Raw genomic sequence first — 22,432 nt, 5'->3', positions numbered from 1 at the left:
TGGATTTTGTGTCATTTCATCACAAGAATAGCTGATGAAAGATGCAATAGTTGTTGCAGTTTATTTTTGAAGGCAAACTTATAAGTCTGTCTATGCTGGATAACAGCCATGTGTAAACTGAATGTAAAGCAAACACTCTGTTAAAGGTGGGGCATCCCTAAAACCCAGAAACTGGAAGCCGGAATCCAGAACGAAAAACTGGAATCCAGTAACCGGAAACCAGAATCCACAAATCGAAGAAAACAAGTTCTTCAAATACTCGAAAATTGTTTTGCTTAGGTTTTTGCCTGTAAAAAATAAGCGGCCAAGTAAAAAGGACCTCAAACTGACACAAAAATTCCCCATCTGTTGAAATTCGTGCAACCGTTATTTCTAGTGAGGGCTATAATTATGAGAATCTTAGTAAAGTGCGTCATAATTTAATTCCAAGCACCCCAATTAACTGCACGGCCATGGGCCGAGCACAGTTCATGTTCTACCAGTGTTTTTTTTTTTTTTTTTTTTTTGTGGTCGGTGACCAGACCCAAACTTCCTCTCAGCCAAATTTTGAATCACGCAACCTGTGATGTTTATTCGCCATAAGCTGTTGAAACGTTAATACAAGGACAATGTTACGGATATTGTTTTCTTTATTTGTGTATAATATATATTTCTTCTGGTTTTATCGAAGCGTTGGATTCAAAGGGAAATAATAAATACGCTAAAAACGCTAAAAAAGGGTATTACGTCAGCCATGGAATGCGCTGACGTTGCAGCTTTCATTTTCGCTACATGACAAATGCACTGTAAGATAATGTTTACTTTGCAAGTTTATTTTGCCAGAAGCGATGGTCATTAATTTATGTGCAATTTTGTGAGTATTTCTTGTGGGTTTCGGCAAATGAAATGAATTCTTTGGCTGTTTCATCGCAGCAAGTTAAGAGATTTGAGGAAAAATTAAGTATTTGCCGAGGTAAACAAGAGCTTGCCGGAACTTGCAATGTTTAAGTCAGTGCTAGGAGAAAAAACACAACCGTTCCAAAATTAGCTGTGGATAACGTAAACCCCCCTGATTGTGTGACTTGCGTGACCACTTCAAAGCGCAAGCAAATTAAATTTTGACGTTTCAGGAAGAAAGCTGTTTATTAAAAGCATTATTAATAGCGTGACACTCGTTTCCTTTTGTATCATTCATGGGCATGTCCCGAGCGAACTTCCAGATTAAGACCATTACATCATCATAGATTTCGCAAAGGCTAAGACTGATGGTGCAATAAGATATGACACAGTTTGTGTTGATCAAGTGATGTGTTTACAGTAATCAATGAATCATCAAGGACTGCTTTGGAATGTGCACTGCGTTGTGACTGTAGTATTAACAAAACAGTTAAATTTTAAAAGCGCGGGTATAAGATTTAAAAGATCTTCTTGCCATTTTGTTTAATAAGTGATCTGCAATTTACCAGAGGTATAAAATTTACCCTTTATGTCTAGTAGATACTGAACAAGATAGAAAATGTCATAGAGAACAGGATGTCTGTCAGTGGCAGCCCCCTGTACATTGACGGTCACGCCCCCCACTTTTGAAGTTCAAAGGCTAACCTGGCTCATCTTAATATAATATTTGATTTGTCCAACAGATACCAAACTAGCTCCAGATCAACACTATTTCCACACCGATACTGTGACAAATCAGCATTTCATATTCTTGGCGGCCATCATATTAAAACAATTTATAGAAATGTTGCACACTTTAATTACCTCCATCTGCTTCTCACTTGGTAACAGATCGGACCACATGTTGTTAAAAGATGCTTAAAGACTGCCAGAAACTCACCACAATAGCTTGTTGTTATTGTGCTACTCACCAGTCTTCTCATAGCAATTTGATCTAGACAAGAACTGCACTCTCACCAGAACCAGGTTGAACAAAAGATGGGTAACTAAGCCTTTGAGCAGGCTCTTGTGTTTGGGCCGGGGACATGAGCGGTAAAGCTGCATGAAGGCACTTGCTGACATGCCCATGCAGAAAAACACTAGACACTTATTTAGCCTGCTCAGGCACTAGAGACAGATAGTAGAGCCTGCTCGCAGGCTATGAGTAACTATCCACCTGAAAAATCACTAACCCTGACTGGAAAGTGATTACCCAATGGATAGCTTTATCCAGCTTTTGAACAATTGGGCCAGATGTATAGCTAAGGGTTGTTCAGAACTAGTCAAAAATTTTTTAGCAATTACAGTTTGTAGCTGAAGTAAAGCCAAGAAAGTAAATAACAGCAAAATAGTTTTTCCCCATATTTATTTATTAGACATTGCTGAAATGAATTATTTCTATCATCATTCATAATATCTGGATTCAGGATTCTAGTTTCCAGTTCCGGATTCCGGTTTCCGGATCAGATTTTTAGGATTGTTCTTAATGATGTATGTGCATGTTAATCTTGAATAATCTGAAATTTCAGAGAGGTTAAGAATATCATATCATATCTGTGATGGTTCTGTATCTGTTGGTGTGCAACGATCTACACCAATATTTCAACGTAATAATGTACAGTGTATATTAATTAACCAAATTATGCTGTTTTTAGTTGACCAATGCTACTATTGTTGGACCCTGGAACCCTTAGCCTACACCAGAGCTAGTTCAGCTGAATTTTGCTACCCTATACTAGAGTAAACTCCCCAAATCCCCCCATCTATCAACACTGTTGAGGCTGATTTGCCTAAATTTAAACTTGCTGATTTGATTTTTTTATATTTTTGAGTGGCAATTCCTGATTTCCTTAGTCTAAATAAAATCTTCAACCAACTAGTCAATTTTGTGAAAAATGATATCCTATTCTAGACCCAAACGCTCTGATTTATATACCCTATCCTAGAGTAAACTGCTTGAAAACCATACCCTTCACAGCGGTACATACCTATATAGCCCATATATGGCAGTGCCCCCCCCCCCGGGGGTACCAGCCCCTAGCATTTGATTCACTAACACTCAGTAAACAACTAACAATGAAGTACACTGTATATCAAAGAAAGGAATGTCATCTGTTAGTGTGTAAAGATTATAATAAATTATAATCGATATGTTTTTATCTGAATAACAGTGGTGTTCAAGTAGCAGCTACAGTATGATTACATGTCTGTTCCTGTCATTCAATATATGAACAGTTTACACATGGGCAGCCTGTATTAAGACATCAAAGATTTTCAAAGCAACCATGGCCTGGTGAGATATTTCTGAAGAAATATAAATTTAAAGTCCTTATGATTGCTTATAGGCATTGATTTTTATTGTAAACAATATCTTACTGAGTGTATTTTTCTTGTGTACTAATTGTAATTGTAGAACACAGAGATCACTATAAGTATGACAGAGATATTAAAGTGTGAAAAGTTCTATAAACAAATGCATGCAGGAACAAATTAATTTATGATGGATGCAGCTTCTGAGAGATCCCCAATGTTAATGGAACATACACCGTACATACATGCAAAAGAGTTCAATAATTTATTACTTAAGATTTCAATGATTTGTTTGGTTTCTCTGTATTTACAGACAACTTGATGGGATTATAATTTCTGCACCAAGGTCATTGAATAAACTGGCTTAGAAGTTGAGTTCTGCAACCCATCCTGTGTTGTAATATCATGGCTGCAACATTGTGACACTGTATCACATTATTAAGAAACACAAATATTAACTAATTATTTAAGGTGCCTGTTAAATTAATCAGTTTTTCTTAGAGATAATTTACTCATGGTTTGTTTAAATAATTGCTTTTTTGGCTTTAAAATGATATTTATCGTGTTTGTAAATCAATTTTGTGATAATCTGCATTGGACATGGCATAAATTAATATTTTGCCAACACGAAATGGAGACAGACAGCCTTGCCATTCGCAACGTCCAATAAGGCTAATTTGTTCCCTACTGTTGTACAAATAGTGTTCTCTTGTTTATAAATTATTTCAATCTGTTGTTTAAATGATTGCCTCATAACCCCTATGTCCAGTTTGGTGCATGTAGGATATTGATGTATTGTTTATCCATTTTGCTGTAAGTTATCTTAATTGATGTGTCACTCAAAACATATCTTGGATATGCTGGGCTATTCTGACAAATGTACCTATGCCTCATAACCTTTGAGTGCATTTGGTTGTGTAGTGCAGACAAAATACATGTACATAATATAACTTACTCTTAGTTTGCTTATAATTCTTGGTATAATTTAATCATAGCAAAATTAATTAATGGAACCCAATAACAGCTCCTGTAGTCCACAATCTCAGTCAAGAAGAAGAACAAATCACATTGAAATTGAATAATAAAATTATTATTAGAAGCCTATGCAAGTATTCATGATCAGCAAAAAAAATATCATAATTACCATTCATGCAAGAGTGATTTTGCTTATTGCAAACCCTTTCAGCAGGATGAGACTCCAGACAAAAGTGAAGATGGCTAAATGTATCTTTGGGGACAAGTTAGAAAACAAAACTTTCCAACTTTTCACATATGTATACTATTTTGGTATTTTTGCGAGATTTCATTTGGTAGAGATTTAGGGACTGAGTATTGTAACCACTACATTTCAATCAGTCCCCACAGCAAAAAAATGTTTGAACTTCTTTTGTGTGGGAGTCCCCATGTTAACTAAGAAAGAATATAATGATTAATAACAATGTCTTGTCTTTCTGAATAAGGTAGAAAAGAACAGGAAATGCCACCAAAAAGCACAGAAGACAGTTCTGTTATGTGATCAAGATTTTTAGTGGCTTCCCAGAAATCCTGGAAATCATGGCTCTATATTTCACAATCACACCATCTTACACCTCGATCTGCTTATGTGATCCTATTTCCAGCTGAAACTATTAAATAGTTCGCAATTTACCTCACATACATGTTCGATTATTTTCATTAGTAACAGTATTCCGAAAAAATAACTGAGGAGTTCCGCTTTTAGGCTCGGCTAAATCTATATATTATCAACTGAATTAAACACTATTACGCTAAAACGTGAGTTACCAATTTTCACGGATGAAAATTAATACTGCATGATTACTCTACCCACTGACTCCTATACTTTTTGTCAGCTCTAAAATGCTTGTGGTACATCGTCACGAGTCTCATGATTATCTTCCTTCTCATTATTATTCATTAAATGTATCGAAAGCATGCGGAGAAAGAAGGCTTAATTGATTACTTTATGTATTTTGTAACTTACAATGTCTGTTTGGAAAAGTGCCTTGTTTTGCAGCCATGTTTATTTACTCAGCTGAAAAACGACAGGAAAAAATATATCATTCAAGCGCTATAAGTTTCTTTAGCCGACTGACAGGAGGAAGTTCAATTTCAAATCATGGCTAACTTTACTTTAGCAAAGTAAAGTTCGTCGTTTGTTTAAACTGACAGTTGATAACCCACAACCCCAACCTCAAGAATTCGCTGTTTTCTTGTAGAAAGAGAATTTAAAAAAAAAAGCCGCAACAGATCGATTGCCTGTGCACTTGTGTTTTAATATTGATTTTTAGGAGGCCAAAATCCCTGCTATCGTGTGCCTGCACTATCAATGACCAGCAGATCAAATCTAAAACCTGTCTGAGTTAACGCTAAACTAGTCATACGATGACACAGATAGCGGTCCGGCAATTACCCATCGACACTGCGTCTCCGTAGTCTTCTTAGGAACACTAGTGTATTTATTGATTTAAAAGCTAGACAGTGTATCCTAAAGCATCATTTGAGTAATCCACGGTACAAAAACAGCATTGTCTCTCCTGGTACAAGGTTCCCAACTAAGAAGGTAGGTTTTGCAACGATCTTTTGACTCACTCAGTGCGCTTTCTTTAAATACCCAAAACAAGTGGAAACGAACAATATGTTCGACATCCATACGTGAATAGTTCAAACCTGTGGCTTTAAACTGCTATTCTATTCTATCTGGAGTGGTTTTAACTCTCTGGCCCGTTTTATTCGAAGGCTGGATAACGCTATTCACCAGATAAATCGCTATCCAGTGGATAAGTGTTAACAAAACAAGCCACGCTATCCACTGGATAAAGCTTTAACCGGTGGATAGCGTTATCTACCTTTCGAACAACCTGGCCTTTTACAGATTCGGCCCGGGGGGAGTACTCCCTTATATGGGCTATATAGGTACGTGTGGCCCCAAAGGATATGGTATTTCAGCCGTTTTGGTCACAAAGAGGGTATCGTCTTTGCACTCTAGCCTTGATAGGGTAAGTTTTTAAGAAGAAGCCATTTTTTTCATCATTATCGAAAAGAAAATCAATAAAAGCCCTTCACTCATTATGTTCTGAACTAGGGAACTAATTATAACGCAGGTCTAAACAGGGTTTTGATTTAAGGGTCAGGTCATAAATAGGGTTTCGAATTTTTGGTAAGGTCAAAAATAGAGTAGGGAATATCGCAGATTTTGGTCATAAATAGCGTAAGGATTTTGGGAAGCGGGCCGCACACCCCCACCCAATTTTTCTGGGAATACCCTCCCGGGAGATCGCTCAATTGACTCGAATTTATCAGGACTTCTTTGTTCATTTTCCGAAAACCTTAGGCCTCATTGCCTTTCCGAATATCACAGCTGACCATATTTTGGTACCCATATCACCAAACTTTGGGGTGAAAATTCTACATGTTAAGAAATCGGAGGGGATTAAAGCCTCTTTCGAGCTGAAGCGATCCGTTGGGGCCTTTGCACCTGTCAGAAGTTTTAGATAAATAAGTGATCGTTATACGTCCTACGTGCTGTTTGTCTGTCCTTTAACTTTATCAAACTGAGCTAATCAGTCGACGTAAATTCATTTCTGACCAGAGATTTCTTTTGATATCCGTCCGTTAACAACAGTTCATTTCAAATTGTAAACATGATCACCATTGCTGACACTGGAGAAAGAGTTCCTTTCTAAAACTTTCCAGCACCTAGTGTTGACTTGTCTTTATATTTTTGATTGGTTTATACATGACTCTATTTCAGACCAAACTTTGTGGTTTTTGATCGTAGAGTCGAGATCGTATTTCATACCAGAAGGGCTCAAAACAATGTAAAATAAACAAATACCTATGTTGCTTATAATTATAAGGGAGCACTCCCTGCCCTCAGTGAGACAATATTTTCACTGACTTGTTAACTTCTCTGAATGTGATCAAATACCTTCTCGTATAGCTAACAGTCAAAGACCAACCGTCAAAAAAATTCACGAGGTTCTCTTACTTGTCAAACAAGGAGAAACCAAAATATAAGCAGCTGCAAAGATGAAGGTTTAAACTCAATGTTCCAAACGTCGCAGTAATACATTTCGTGGAAATAAAAACTAATTTGAAATGCCCTCCTTAATTGTAAGAAAAAGGAAAACAGAATGGTCGTAAGTCAGACAGAGAGAGCACAGTTTTCTGCACGCCAACAACCATTTTGATTTGAAAGCAAAATTCACGTGAAAATTTCAACGCAAATTTCCAATTTCCAATTTTCAATTTCAAAGCAAAATTCATTTTGTTTTTGTCAATCACTAATGCATACAGGGAGGACAAATATATAACATCGTGACAGTTAATCGATTGATTTGTTGCTAACTCAAGTCAACGATATATGTACTTAGAGACCGTTTAAATCTTTCTGGCTACGACTTCCCTTAATTTATTTCATTTCATCTAGCTTCTCAAAATCTGCGCCTGTCTTGTCAAAGTAATAATCTGCATGTGTAAGATGGGAAAGGAAATATCAAGGCGATTCAAATTTTACCTGTTGTAACAAAAATTCTGCAAAATTATGTAAGATTCTGGGACTTGCGAAAACCAATATCAATAAGTGCTTCGATCGTTTAGAATTCCGTGTGGACCATGCAGTTCGATTGACAAATGGGAGATATACTGCTGTCAATCTTAAATCTGTAATGGGACGAAAAAGATTTGGAAGTTTTCCAAGGAATGCTCGTTTTAACGCAACTTCATGTAAAGTGGAACTAGAATAATGCCCACCAAGAACCAGGCCAAAAATAGCCAATAGCACCCACGTCACACTCTTTCACTATATCAGTGTAAAGTTGGGCCGAGCAAACTGTGCCGTTATGGCGTTATATTCTGCATGCTCCAAAGAGCTTGACATTCCTCAACGTCTTATTGTTTTGAATGTTTTCCAATGATAAGTTATTGCGTATTCATTTATTTGAAAACAAAAACACATAATCTCTCGCCTTCATTTTTCACTTTTATTTCAGCTATTGGCATGTGCATCAGTTACTGAAGACAAAATGTCCCATGTCTACCTCGGTATCTTATGGCTGTATATAAATATCATTATTTCAAGCCAGACGTATGCAACAGGTAAATGATCTCGTAGAAAAACGAAAAGAAATTAGATTTGAGTCATTTGTGTTTGTGGCATACATGAAGTTACCGGCTCAACTACTCATCCATACTCTTTAGTCAGTCAAGTACTCAAAGTAAGGAGCAGGAATGGTTATGAAACTTGGAAAAGTTCTTTATTGAATGTTTTTGTTGGCTATTTTGGGGATTGACCCCGCACAAAATCTGGCAGAATACAAAAGGTGGTTATGTGTGCTCCTACAATTAACCAATAGAAACACTGCAATTAGGTAATTCATGCATACATGTCGTCTGTGAGCATAAAACAAGAGATGTGCAGGGTCAAGCACCTTCTGACCTAAATCTTAGCCTGTTTATTTGCTTCTTTGACGTCTACCGCGTTTCTTAACCATTTTTCTCTATTACCTAAAAAAGTAACAATTTATAACCTTTATTTACCCTCGGTAGTGTTACAGCACAAGTGCTAGTGGGGCCCAGCAACACAACTGAAACAAATAATTCAAATTTAACATATCATTTTTAAGAATCCCAACTGGCCGGAGGCAAACCAGTTGGCTATTTACAAGCGTGGCCGAGGATTTGAACTTGGGACTACCGAGAAACAAATCCAGGTAATCGTCAGAGCGGGACTCGAACCCGGGACCTCTGGATTGCAAGTCCGACACACCGACCACTCGGCCACGCTGTCACCACCTAAGTTGCCTTACCTGAGTTGAACATCAGTGCTTTGGATGGTTAACGAGCGCATGTGATGCCGGAGGACAACATCCTTTCCAGGGCCTCTCTCTCTCTCCGCCCCCAAGAGCGGGGGAACGAGGTTGGCCGGATGATCGATCATAAACATGAACTAAACAACATTCCCTGATATTCTTGGGCAGTTACACTAAAAAAAAAAAACTCTATGACAATTCACACACTTTTAAACAATTTATTATATATTTATTCATTTATTTCAGATTTTGCTGGCATTTTAGCCGGTGACGATAATCTCACAGTTTTTGCGGACGGACGTCTCGTTGGCTACAACGGCGGCACCTGGAACGCGGGAAAGTGGTTTTCATTCCCAAACGAGACGAAGGTAATTACCGTGTTTGTTTACAACGAGCCAAATGGGTTCGGCGGATTCCTAGGAGTGTTTAGTAACGGACTGGTCACAGATAGCAGCTGGAAATGCAACGAAACCTCTATTACACCAGACGATGGATGGGAGCAAACCAATTTGACCGATAACACATGGCCAAACGCCTTCGTCAGACATGATAATAGTGGTCGACACAATTCGGCTCACGTGTATGGAATTCCTAAAGATGTTCACTGGATCAGTGTAGAAAATCATTACGCTACCAAATTCACCTGTAGACGTCGTATTAGTAAGGAGGAAAGACTTAGCAATACATGTAGCAGTAAGTATTCAGTTTCTCTATTCCCGGCTTCAGCCATTGTTATAAATAAAGTTATCGAAACGTACTTTTAAACAACTACATAAAACAGTTAGGTCACTGAGATTCTTTCGATACTGTGTAGATTCGTTATTTGACTCACTGACTCACTGACTCACTGACTCACTGACATACTGGCAATCATGATTCATAAATTACGCAAATATGGAATTCAAGGAAAATTCTTGAATGTTATTAAGTCCATGTATTTGACTCACTATTTGCTCAGTGTCAGGAACAACCACATAGTCTGAAAAAAATCAGTTGCTGTTTTCCTTTTTTAACACTTTAGCATCAATAAACCCTCGTGAGACGACTTAGTCTTTTAGTTTCTAACATTGAAATCTGTAACCTCGTTGCCCAAATTTTGGTATTCTTCTACTTCTTACAGTTTTCTTATAATTCCATGGCGTTGAACTCTTGCTGCAATCATCAATATTCAGTTTCACGACAGCAGCGGGAGTTAGGTGCCAAAGATACTCGCGCTTCGCTTGGTAAATTCACGATTTTGACAATTTGATAAAGTTATTGTGATGAATTCTTCCCATTGCTTTGATAACAATCCTTGCAACAAAGCAAAGAATGACTGTCGAGCTGTATCTTGATGGAGTTTTCACAACAAAAGCAGTTGGCAGCTTGACGGTTGTCAAAGATCAGCACCAACTTCAAGCAGTACATGTGGAAGACAAGATTGGTGACGCCGATGTTTTCTTTGTGGCGTCGTCCAGCAATGGTGTTAGAACTAACAGATCGTGGAAATGTACAAACAAATACCACCAGGGTTGGTTTCTTCCTAATTTTAGCGACGCTTCATGGCCAAAGCCTTATGCGGATGATAACAATAAAGTAGTGTATTTCGTAGCACCAGATGCCAAGTGGATCGCATACCTTCCGGCCAAAAGTAATAAAATCTTCTGTCGGCGGAAAACCACTGTAGGTAAACACCATCCAACTGATTACCTACAGAATAGTTGATAGAAAGGCCCCGACTTAAAAATACGGTTGCTTGGCTAAGATAAAGATAACATAGAATTACCGTACTTACGAAGCAACGCACTCAGCTCAGTTGCAAATCCGAAAGACCTCCAGGTACGAATAAATAAAATACTTTCTCAACGGAGGCGATAGGAAGGCAAACGAATTCCTGAGCCGAAGATTAAGATCTTTGGTGAGTTGTTCAGCTGAAGAATTCAAGAATTTACACTCCAAGACAATGCAAGTTAAGTTTTGCAACTTACTACATGGATAGTAAGCAACTCAATGCAACGTTAAAAGTTTTGCAACTTACTACATGGATAGTAAGCTAGGGTCGCTAAGATACAACATACAACTGAGGGCCTCCCAGTTGGGTTGGGGGTAGCATGTTTCCCTGATCCCTTCAAAATTCCACTTTTTTTTCCATTTTTTCTGTTCCATATTTGGTCAAAGCTCCCTTTAGTAAATTATCATCTCTTCCCTTGAAATAAATGAACACGTTCTCTTGTTCCTCAAAACCCCTGGGAGGCCATTAGAAGCCAAGGTTTGCAAATGTAATCAGCGTTTCTAAATACTTCGGATTTCAACATTACACGGTGCAGAAATATAGAAAGTCCTTTACTGAAAACAGTTTTTGTTTGTTTCACTTAGAGCATGACCTCCATATAGTTCCCAGCTGCGTAACTCCAAGTTCGGTTATGATTGCTTCTTCAACTGTAGCACTACAAAATGCCACCAGTTCACCGACAATTTCCAGTGAATGGAACACGAATACGAACACGAACAGCCCGAACACGAACAGCCCGACCACAAATACGCTAAGTGCATCAGTGATCGTGCTCATAACTATTAGTGGTGTGACGGCTGCTGTGGTCATTGGACTGGCTGTTTCTTGTTACATTTGGAGAAAACGGAGGTTTTTATCAATCTTTTTAGTTCCTTGAGTATTTGGATAATTATTGTTGATAGGTTACCACAAACAATTGTAGAACGATTGACCGCCTAGCTCTGTATTAACTTGCTCACGGCTCGCTTCATTCTTTACTATACTTACCAATTTGCTAAAACAGTGACAGACTGACTGACTGACCTAAAGACTGACTCACTCACTCACGTGCGTCAAGAATGCACGATTAGTTATAAAGAAAACCCTCAGGAATCAATATTTACAGAACTGGCTTGCAACCCAGAATAGGTCATCACCAAGTTCAAGAGAGAAATTTACACAAAAGGAAGTAAAAAATAATTATCAATTTGAAATCTACCTGACATTAATTACAAAGCCAGCACGCAGAATTCGCCTGACTAGGCTTAGATTAGGATGTCATGCATTACGAATACAAAGTGGCAAATATGAAAATAGAGGAGCATTAATCCCAGTAGGAGAGCGAACATGTTTAATATGCAAAGGAAATTGCCTAGAACACGAACAGCACTTTTTGAGGTATTGTCGGGTGTATACCACATTAAGACGTGAGCTGTACTCACATATTTCAAACGATGACACCCATTACCCCAGTTTAAGTGATAACGAGAAGACGAAGTTTTTACTTAGAGCAGAAAACACAGTTACATCTAAAATTATAGGAAAATATATCCATTCAATGTTTCAAAAAGGAAAGAAATTATTGGCTCACGAATGAAATAAGTGCAATAAATTTTTCTAATTAGTTGTATAGGGATATGATAAATGCTATCTTGCATTTTTGTTAGTTAATGTTCAAACCTTTGTTCTATTTAGACCAATACCTCCCTTTGGAAAGTAACGCGCAATTAAGAATACTATTACTACTATTACTATTACTATTACTATTACTATTACTGACTCACTGACTCACTGACTCACTGACTCACTGACTCACTGACTCACTGACTCACTGACTCACTGACTCACTGACTCACTGACTCACTGACTCACTGACTCACTGACTCACTGACTCACTAACAAAGGCACTGACTCACTGACTTACTGACTCACTTACAAACTGACTCACTGGCTCACTGACTCACTGACTCACTGACTCACTGACATACTGGCAATCCGGTATGATTCATAAATTACGCAAATATGGAATTCAAGGAAAATTCTTGAATGTTATTAAGTCCATGTATTCGTCAATTAGGAGTTGTGTTAAAATTAATCAAAACACGCTTACCGAACTTTTTTCATGTAACAAAGGGATAAGACAAAGTGATGGCCTAAGTCCAGTTTTATTTTCGTTATTTATGAATGATCTACCGCAATATTTTAAACAGAACAAATCTCCAGGTGTGATGTTAGGGAATCGCTCTATAAACTGCTTAATCATGATGTGTGCAGATGATTTATTAGTAATCAGTCCTTCTCCGGAAGGGCTGCAACAATCGCTCAATGTAATTCATCGACACGCTCAGCAATGGAAGCTCAAAGTCAACACTAAAAAGTCGAACATAATCATATTTAGTGGTAACGGGCAAAACAAAAACAGTACAAATTTCAAATACAACAATGAAACTTTACAAATTGTCGATAAACAAACATATTTAGGTGTAGAAATGACTTCATCCGGTCGTTACATCTATTCAAGAGAAATTCTCAGCAAAAAAGCCACAAAAGTTCTCTCGATAATAAGAAGATCCTTTTCTAACTCAGATTCAGCAACTATTGCGATTAAGAACAAACTTGTTGATGCCCTTGTTAAACCCGTGTTACTTTATGCATGTGAAATATGGGGACCAGAACTGTTGTCATACAGAACGCATTTTGATAAAAGCACAATTGAACAAGTCCACATTAAGATCTGTAAACAAACAGTAAACATCCCAATATTGCCTGCAGGGCAGAGCTCGGGAGGTACCCTTTAAGCATTGATATAAAAGCCTCAATCTTTAGCTGTTGGCAAAGATTGAAGCACTCTTGTAGCAACGTTTTGTTACGTGAAGCATTTCAATATGCAACAACTTCTACACCTTCCTTTGATGTTACAATTAATGAAGAGATCACTAGGGGGTATCAAGTAACAGAATCAACAGAACCAGTAACACGGCAACACATCAAGAACGGTCGATTAAAAATAAACAAAAATCTTAGAAATCAGTATTCACAAAACTGGCTTGAGACTAAGAACACTTCATCAACAACTTCAAGGGAAAAATTTACGCACACGGAAGTTAAAAAGAGTTATCAATTTGAAAATTACCTGAAAACGGTTACAAACTCAGCACACAGAATTAGCCTGACAAGGCTTCGGTTAGGATGTCACGCATTACGAACACAAACTGGAAAATATAAAAATAAAGAAGCATCAATCCCAGTAGAGGAAAGAACATGCTTAGTATGCAAAGAAAATTGCGTAGAACACGAACAGCATTTCTTAATGTATTGCCAGGGGTACGCTACCATAAGAGTTGAGCTCCATTCGCACATTTCAAACAAAGATGCACTTTACGCAAATCTGAGCGATAACGAGAGAACTAAGTACTTACTTAGAGCTGACAATAGAGTTACATCAAAAATAATGGGTAAATATATCAACTTAATGTTTAAAAAAAGAAAAGAGATTCTCAAGTTACAAACGAAATGAGCATTATAATTTTTATTTAATTTTATTTAAATTATAAAAGAATCAAGTGAATGTTATTTCTTATTGCACTAGTTAATGTTAAACCTTTATTGTAAACAGACCAATACCTCCCTTTGGAGAGTAAGCCGCAATAAAGATATACTATACTATACTATACTGACTCACTGACTCACTGACTCACTGACTCACTGACTCACTGACTCACTGACTCACTGATTCACTGACTCACTGACTCACTGACTCTCTGACTCACTAACAAAGTCACTGACTCGCTGACTCACTGACTTACTGACACACTGACTCACTGATTCACTGGCTCACTGGCTCACTGGCTCACTGATTCACTGACTCACTGACTCACTGACTCACTGAACTCACTGAGTCACTTACTTGCTTATTCTCTTCGTGCCAGCTGGGATATAAGACCGCCATCATATCTTGCCACTAAGCACTACCCCGTTCTGTGGCCTGTGCTTCACCTCATGGGAGACCACATCTTCGCTCCTTCATCATTGTCCTCCGGCAAGTAACTTGTGGTATGCTTTCATCGGGCATCCTCAATTTGTGTACTTATGTGATGCCATTTGACAATGGATGTTGCAGGCAAAATAATGAAAACGAGCTGCAAATGAAAGATCCGACAAGAGATAAATGGGAATTGACGAGTAATGACGTCACTATATATGAAGAACTCGGTCATGGCGCCTTTGGTAAAGTTTGCAAAGGAATCATGCAGGTCCCTTCGTGTATGAAACGACGTCAAGCTGTTTATAACAAATCAGAGACAATTTCAAAATCTACAATAACTGTGGCTGTTAAGATGCTTCAAGGTATGCTAAATGAATCTGAGATATATATAAATTATACTGTAATTGTTCGAACCCTGGTCGGTAACATTGTGTAAGACATCTTGGGTAAGACATTTTACTGTCACAGTGCCTCTCTCCGCCCAGGAGTATACAAAAGTACTGTACGGGTCCGCAAATCATCCCAGGACCGCAAATGATCCCGAACCGCAAATGATCCCCAAATTGAACTGCAAATGATCCCGGACCGGAAATCTTCCCCATATTGGACCGCAAATGATCCCGACTAAAAAATAAGGAATGGCTTGGATTTATATCAGAGGTAGGTTAGGACATGTACAAAAATTATGAACTAAAAAAAATGTTTTATCATTTTACAAAAAAAAAATATTCCACAGTTGCTGTCTTGTTCTCCGAACAGTAAAGATCGTTTTCACTGCCACGCAATAAAAAAAAAAAATAAATCGAAAACCAACCAATGGAAAAAGCTAGGAAATTGTGATGTACGCGATAGAAGATAACTAAATATGACACTTCTCCAAGTTTTAGGCCTGTGCGTTTCTTCGAACTTCAGAAATTCGTCGTAAATGTTTCCCAGAAATTTACAGAGCCCAGTAAGAAAAGGCCATGTTGGTATACATCGTGGTACAACCGAATATGGCGGCTGGAATATAGTGTAAACCTCTGGAACTTACTTTGGCTTTCTAGGCGACTGATTATCAGTACTAAACAAACAAGCATTTATATAAGCACTTTTCCTAATGCTCTAACTTCTAAAATGGCTCAAAATCATGAGATAAGTATATATTTTTCAACAAACTCGATCGTAGCCTTGTGTCACGCAACCTCCAAAACCCTGAAATTCAAAATGCTCTGGTTTCCAAACGAAGCACCCTAATTGTAAACAGATATAAATATACCGCCTCTTATGCCTGATGAGGATAAAAATACGTCACGTGAAGACGATCTATTGAATAAGAAGTCTTAGAAAAACACATGCTTGTAAACATGCTCGAAATCCCAGTGACGATAGTATCAAACATCTATCAAACAGCTAACTTGTCAAAACGAAGCGCAAGCCTTGGCCTTGCTTGGTCATTAAGCTGAACCTCATAACTATAGCTTGGAATTTTGACTTCTTAGAATACTCAAGTAGCCATTTCCGAGGAATCAAAGCCAAAATACGACCGAGGAAAAATTACAAAATAAATTTGTTCAAAATTTCCAGTGCTACACACTAGGTGTTTTACAGAGTGATGAAGCGTTGTAGGCTTGTGGGTCTACTCAAGTGACAGCGTCTTCCTTAATAGTTGCTTCATGGTTAGATTTTAGTTTAAAACTTTAGACGAGTAGCGTTAGTATAATGGCTGATAAAATGTGATTTAACTATACCACCGAACTATCAATGTTTAACAAAGGAGGATATGTAGCGTATGTTGTACCGATCATAATTTTACTGAGAATTGCAAAGAAATGCAAGCCGAGTCGTGCTTTGATGATTGAGTGTTGATATTCATAACATCGTAGTTAGCAACAAAATTTAGTCGAAAGTATGAAGAAAAAGCAAGTTTTAAGCCACTATATTTATAAGATGGCTTTAATAAAAACATCGGTATTCACGTACGCCAATTCCCTATCCCCACCATGCAACCATCCATGCCATTCCATATTTTTTAGTCGGGATCATTTGCGGTCCAATTTGGGGATCATTTGCGGTCCCGGATCATTTGCGGTCCTGGGATCATTTGCGGACGCGTACAGTAACAGCTAATTTAATGCTTTGGGGCAACCCAGCGATGGACTAGCATCCCATCAAGGGGGAAGGAGAAATATTTTCTGAAACCGGAGATAAGCGCCGGCATGATGGGCCACTTAGCTCATATGCAGACTTTATAGCTTAAGATATGAAAAGCGCGTCAATTGCAAACTGATAATTTGGTATATCGTATTTGAAATATTTGTTTCAGATGCACGGTGCAATGAGGTATGCTTTGCTAACGTTTAAACAGAACCTTTTAAAAATCAAACTTGCGTCAGTATGGCATTAATTTTCTTAAATAGGCTGGATGTCCATATGTGACATGCTTAAACATGACATCACTACTAAGCTGTATTATTTCAAGGTCCTCTTGCTTAAACCTTTCAGACAATGCCACTCCAGACCAACTGAATGATTTCTTGGAAGAGATTACCCTTATGAAAGCAGTCGGTTCTCACAAGAACATCGTGAATTTGATTGGCTGTTGTACTAAGTCCTCGCCAAATTTTCTCGTCGTGGAGTATGCAGCAAAAGGAGACCTGCTTTCTTACCTCAGAGAACGAAGAAAAAAGGTAAACGCATTAGGATACCCTGAATTCGAGCAAAATCACGTATGAATGCTTGTGCTCTTTTCTGAATGAAATAAATGATCGGAAGCTGTTGGTGTGTCACCTGCCAAAACGGGTACACTTCAAATTTCAACAATCAATGGCTCAAATTACGTCTTAAATGACTCGGATCCTACTCATCTATTTTAAATGATATAATCACAGGTATAGACAGAATTACACTATCATCGAGTCCTTAACTACAGTGGCACACTAATGACACAGTGTAAAATTAAATGATAAGTTTACTCGCTTTGCCGTTTGCTCTCTCGTAATTTATCTCCTCAAGCATTTTGAGAGCTCGTATTGCCGTATCAAAATTTGTTTTAAAATAAATAGCAGGTGCTACAAACAATGGACTAGCATCCCAACCAGGGGGTTGAAATACCCCTAGTCGCTTCATGTCTCACTAACCGGGATCAGCTCCGGCCTGATGGGCTCGGCTCGTATACTTTACCTTACCTAACTACTCCAAAGAATGGTCTTATCGACTATTTTAGCACGTTAAGAAACGCTTTCAGATGAGAAATCGACTGAGTTTTTTTCGAGCCAAAAAACAAACGTGGCCCAGATAAAGACCAGGTATTCCTTAGGTACGGTCCCAGACTACGCCCTAGCAAGTTTATTTCGACTGCGTCCAACCACAATCTTTGAGCCTGCACCAAGAGATGAAAGACTATTTACCCCGGCTAATTAACCATAATTTAACAGATGGTTTGTAAGGTCTCGTAATCTTTGCCCTCTGATTTCCAGGTAAAACAAACCAATATGGGATACGTACAGATACGAGAAAACACGCCAGAAACTTCAAGAGAACTGAAAAAGGAGAGTACAGGCATTGTAAGACAGGTTTCACTTGGTATTATCATTATAACAACTAAAATGTAGACATTTGTAAAAATTCCCTTCCATCGAGGTCCATCTAATAAATTCTCCGGAACTAGAGAAAGTATGATTTTTTTTATTATTATTACTATACCCCGATTGTCGAATAATGTATTTTGAAGTTAAATTAACCTTCTCCATAATCCCTGCAGCATTGTGGGCCTGGCATAAACGACATTGGCGAAATTAACGTCGCTTTCCTGAAGACAGACAGCAGTATGGATATAAGAATTAACAGCACCCAGTCCTTGAGAGATGAAGAACAACATGAAGGAGACGAAGAAAACGGTTCTTTAACTCCGCAAGACATGATGTCCTTCTCCTGGCAAATAGCACAGGGGATGGCAAGTTAAAAAAGATTTGTTCCTTTTAAGTGTTTAGCGTAGGCAATTGTCCGAAGTGTGTTAATTGCTTTATACGAGTCGGGTCATCTTTTTGGACCCCAGTATTCATTTGGTTGGAAGACTTGACTGTTCAGGTTTGGTTCTTTTTTCTTTAAGAATCTCATACTGTTTAAATTGAATTGCTTTTTCACGACGTGTCATGTTCCTGACCCCCTATTTCTTCTTTCTGTTCTTTAGAAAGACAACGCTGGACTACGAGTAGTCTCTCTTCTGCTCGAAGATTCGCGAGGGAAGAAACACACTTGGCTTTCTTCCCGCGGATTTCCGGGCAAAATAGAGACCGTTCACAGTCTAAGATGACTGCACAGTTATTGTTGAGATTTGCTGACAATGTCGGTGTTCATTTAGTTGGCTGATTTTCAAAATCGTCCTTACACTACTGTAACGAATGCAAGATTTCCTGTGTCCATAGTGATTAACCAAATTTATCGTGTTTAGCAATACTTATCCACAAAGGGCATCGTTCATCGGGATCTCGCCGCCCGCAATATCTTACTCTGTGACGACAAACTTGTCAAAGTCGCTGATTTTGACTTGGCGCGGAGCACGCTGGGAGAGAATGTGTATCACATGACAGGTCAACACAATAAGCTTCCTGTGAAGTGGATGTCACCTGAAGCCATAAATGACGGTGTTTTTACCACAAAGAGTGACGTGTAAGTGTATCAGAAAGTGTACATGTAACTTAATCTTCCAGATAATTAACTTGATAAAATGATGCAATAATAGGACTGAGAAAATGGGTTTATTGTGATTGGCTGACAGCAGGCTAATTTTTAGCAGGCACTGTAGTGCAAATTAACGCTGGAGCGTACGTAATTTTTTCAGTCATATGAGTAAGTCATATCGCAGCTTGAGCAATTAGGGATTAACCCTACTCGCGATATTAAAAAAAAAAGTAAATAGCAACTGCCTACTGAAAGGTTCGTGGAATTTTTAGAGAAGTTTTAAATATTAATCTTTCGATAAATTCTCTATTGTTCTCGTGTTTATACAGCTTTCTTGTCTTAATACAGGGAAAATCGAAAAACTAGGTTTCTAAACACTAGTGAGTCCCAAAATACGTCAAATAGATAATTTTTTCTTCGTCTATATTTTGTGCTTAGGTGGTCATATGGTGTCCTTCTCTGGGAGATAACGACTCTCGGTAAGTATTTTAATGTACTAGCCTTATATGGTTGGACTCGCCTCCATATCGAACCGTCCGGGCTCGAGCCCTGGCTGATGACATTGTGTTGTGTTCTTGGGCAGGACACTGTACTCTCACAGTGCCTCTCTCCACCCAGGTGGATAAATAGGTACCGGCTAATTCAATGCTTCCGGGTAACCCTGCAATGGACCAGCAGCCTAAGCAAGAGGAAGTAGAAATACTCCTGGTCACCTCATGTTTCTGGAACCGGAAATAAACTCCGGCCGGATGAGCTTCTTTGCTCGTATGTAGACTTAACCTTATGTTATGGAATTTCGTGTCTCGCTGATATATTTTTGCCTATATATTAGTTGCCCTAAAACGTATAACAATGTATGTCGTATGTGTTACGACAGGTTATTTAATCGTGAAGCACACTGCTGGGAGTTACTGATCCAGCTTTTAAATACAAAACTGACAACCAACCGCACAGGATAATATAAGCAGTGAATACATTTTACCGGACGACTGGACCTACTCAGTGGTTCGTAACATTGTTCTTTGCAATACTCCAAGTATTGTTCAATCATTGTAGATCTGGTCACTGTCCTCACAACATTAGGCATCTGTATTCTGTCGCCACTTTCGAGGATTAGTATTTTACTACCATAAGAAACGTCTCGATAGAAGTACGGTCTATTTGTAAATTCCACAAAGTGATCGACCTTCATGGAGCGATAACAAACGAGATGTATTTCATTTTTAGGAGGGTTCCCGTACCCCGGCATAAAAAGCAGAGAACTCATGAGATTACTGAGAAGAGGATACAGAATGGAAAAACCAGATACATGCTTAGAAGAGTTGTAAGTCACATTGGTGGGGGAAGAAGATGGGATGGGTTGCTATGTTAGATTATTTCTCACAGAGAAAAAAAACGGATTAGAATGATAATGCAGGGATGAGGTTTTGTATTTCAAAATATCAAGGAACTAATTAGCCGCACCGGCCTTAAATCGTCATATCAATATAGCGTATAAAAAAATCATAGAATATCTTTTTCGCTCAAAGGTATGTGAAACGTATTGTCAGTTTGAAATGGGAAGTAAAGGGAACGTGTTTTGTTGTTTTTTGTTTTTGTTGTTGGTTTTATTTTCTCTTGTTTTTTTTTTTGTTGTTGTTGTTTTTTTAATTTATTTTTCGTTATTGTTGCTCTTGTTGTTGTTGGTTTTGGTTTGTTTTTTGATTTTTCGTTTTTATTGTTATTGTTGTTGTTGTTTCTATTTTTTTTTTTTTTTTTCAGAGTCGGGAGTTTGAGCCAAAAAAACCATTTCACGTATTCAAAGTATTTCTCATGTGCTTTTTCTAACAGCTATCAATTGATGAGGCGTTGTTGGGCGGACAATCCCGATACGCGGCCAACCTTTACCGAGCTGTGCCAAGATCTAGAAGACTGGATGCAAAGAGAAGTTCCTTATCTTGACATGGACCAGCTAGATGAAAATCAACCTTACTATGACGCGTCAGCAGTATCATTGTCCAGTGGATCTTCATGCGAGGGGCATTCTCCTGGTCAGAGGCTCACTTCAAACATCGATGCAGACAATTTGGCTCACGACGAAAACCAAGTTACGTCTGAATTTACAAGCTTTTGAAAAGACATCATAAAATCAACGCATATAGAGACACAGGCAAAATCAGGTCTCTAATAAACATGCTCTAGCTTAGTAGATTTATCTTGTTTGCTGAGACACCCGACTAGGAATAAAAGATTCCTCGAAATAGTAATGAGTTTAACCACACAATTAAAACGTCAGGCGACTGTGACACCTTACGATGGGACTGTGTTTTGCATCTGGCAACATTTCTTGGGAAACAACGGTGCAAAATGCCATGAAAACTGAAAAGGAGAACAACTAGAGACATGAAAAGCGTAGCATAGGCCTACAGGTTTTATAAGAAATAATAATGATTATAACGAGCGCACAAGACTTGACGTAAGTAAACTTTTTCTTAAAATTTCTTTTAAAGTCTTACCCGTTCCTCTTTCTAATATTGTAAACTGGTTGTTAAACGGGAATAAATTCTTGCTTTACGCAGAACCATGGCTGGTAAATTATTGCTTCTTTCCAAAACAGCAATGAAATAATTGCAGAAATTTTTACTTCCAAGCGTATTAAGTTATGTGAAGTTTAGAGTCTCAGTTTGAATGTCTTTGAATGTCTTTTATGTTACCCCCGGGGGAGCTGGGGCACTCTACAAAGGTTTACATGGGGAGACTCCGCCCCGAGAGCCAGCCCCCTACCCTTTGTACCCCTTTCGTATATATATATATTTTTTTATTAAAAAAGCTACCCCTTTTACAAACCTACTTAAGAAAACCGCATCCCTTTTCTAGAGCCTTGAAATGAACTTAATGAGAAATATTACGGGGGGAACATCAAACATTACCAAATACAGCCAGAAGGTGCGTCTGTTCGAAATATTTTAATTTAAGTCCCTTTTTGATGCCCAAATGCTAGATTTGCCCACCCTTTTATAT

The 22,432-nt window shown here is 38.2% G+C and overlaps 2 protein-coding genes across 2 annotated transcripts; both read left to right on the top strand.

The window, feature by feature from the left end:
- Window positions 1–7,640: 7,640 nt before the first annotated feature.
- LOC145490430 (uncharacterized) lies at window positions 7,641–9,799 on the top strand. Its single transcript, XM_081469551.1, has 2 exons — window positions 7,641–8,322; window positions 9,282–9,799. The coding sequence occupies exons 1-2, from the start codon at window positions 8,250–8,252 to the stop codon at window positions 9,797–9,799; spliced, it is 591 nt and encodes a 196-aa protein (XP_081325677.1). The 5' UTR covers window positions 7,641–8,249.
- Window positions 9,800–10,324: 525 nt separating this feature from the next.
- Window positions 10,325–21,871, top strand: LOC145491120 (fibroblast growth factor receptor 3-like). The gene is made up of 10 exons (XM_081470266.1): window positions 10,325–10,701; window positions 11,391–11,655; window positions 14,906–15,132; window positions 17,255–17,439; window positions 18,229–18,315; window positions 18,513–18,704; window positions 19,203–19,420; window positions 19,871–19,911; window positions 20,660–20,756; window positions 21,263–21,871. Exons 1-10 carry the CDS (start codon window positions 10,347–10,349, stop codon window positions 21,543–21,545), a joined length of 1,950 nt encoding a protein of 649 aa, XP_081326392.1. The 5' UTR covers window positions 10,325–10,346; the 3' UTR covers window positions 21,546–21,871.
- The last annotated feature ends 561 nt before the right edge of the window (window positions 21,872–22,432 follow it).

The sequence above is a fragment of the Orbicella franksi genome, chromosome 6 (genome assembly GCF_964199315.1).
Source record: "Orbicella franksi chromosome 6, jaOrbFran1.1, whole genome shotgun sequence".
NCBI classification, from domain to species: Eukaryota; Metazoa; Cnidaria; class Anthozoa; order Scleractinia; family Merulinidae; genus Orbicella; species Orbicella franksi.
This window is presented reverse-complemented; position numbering and strand designations above follow the sequence as displayed.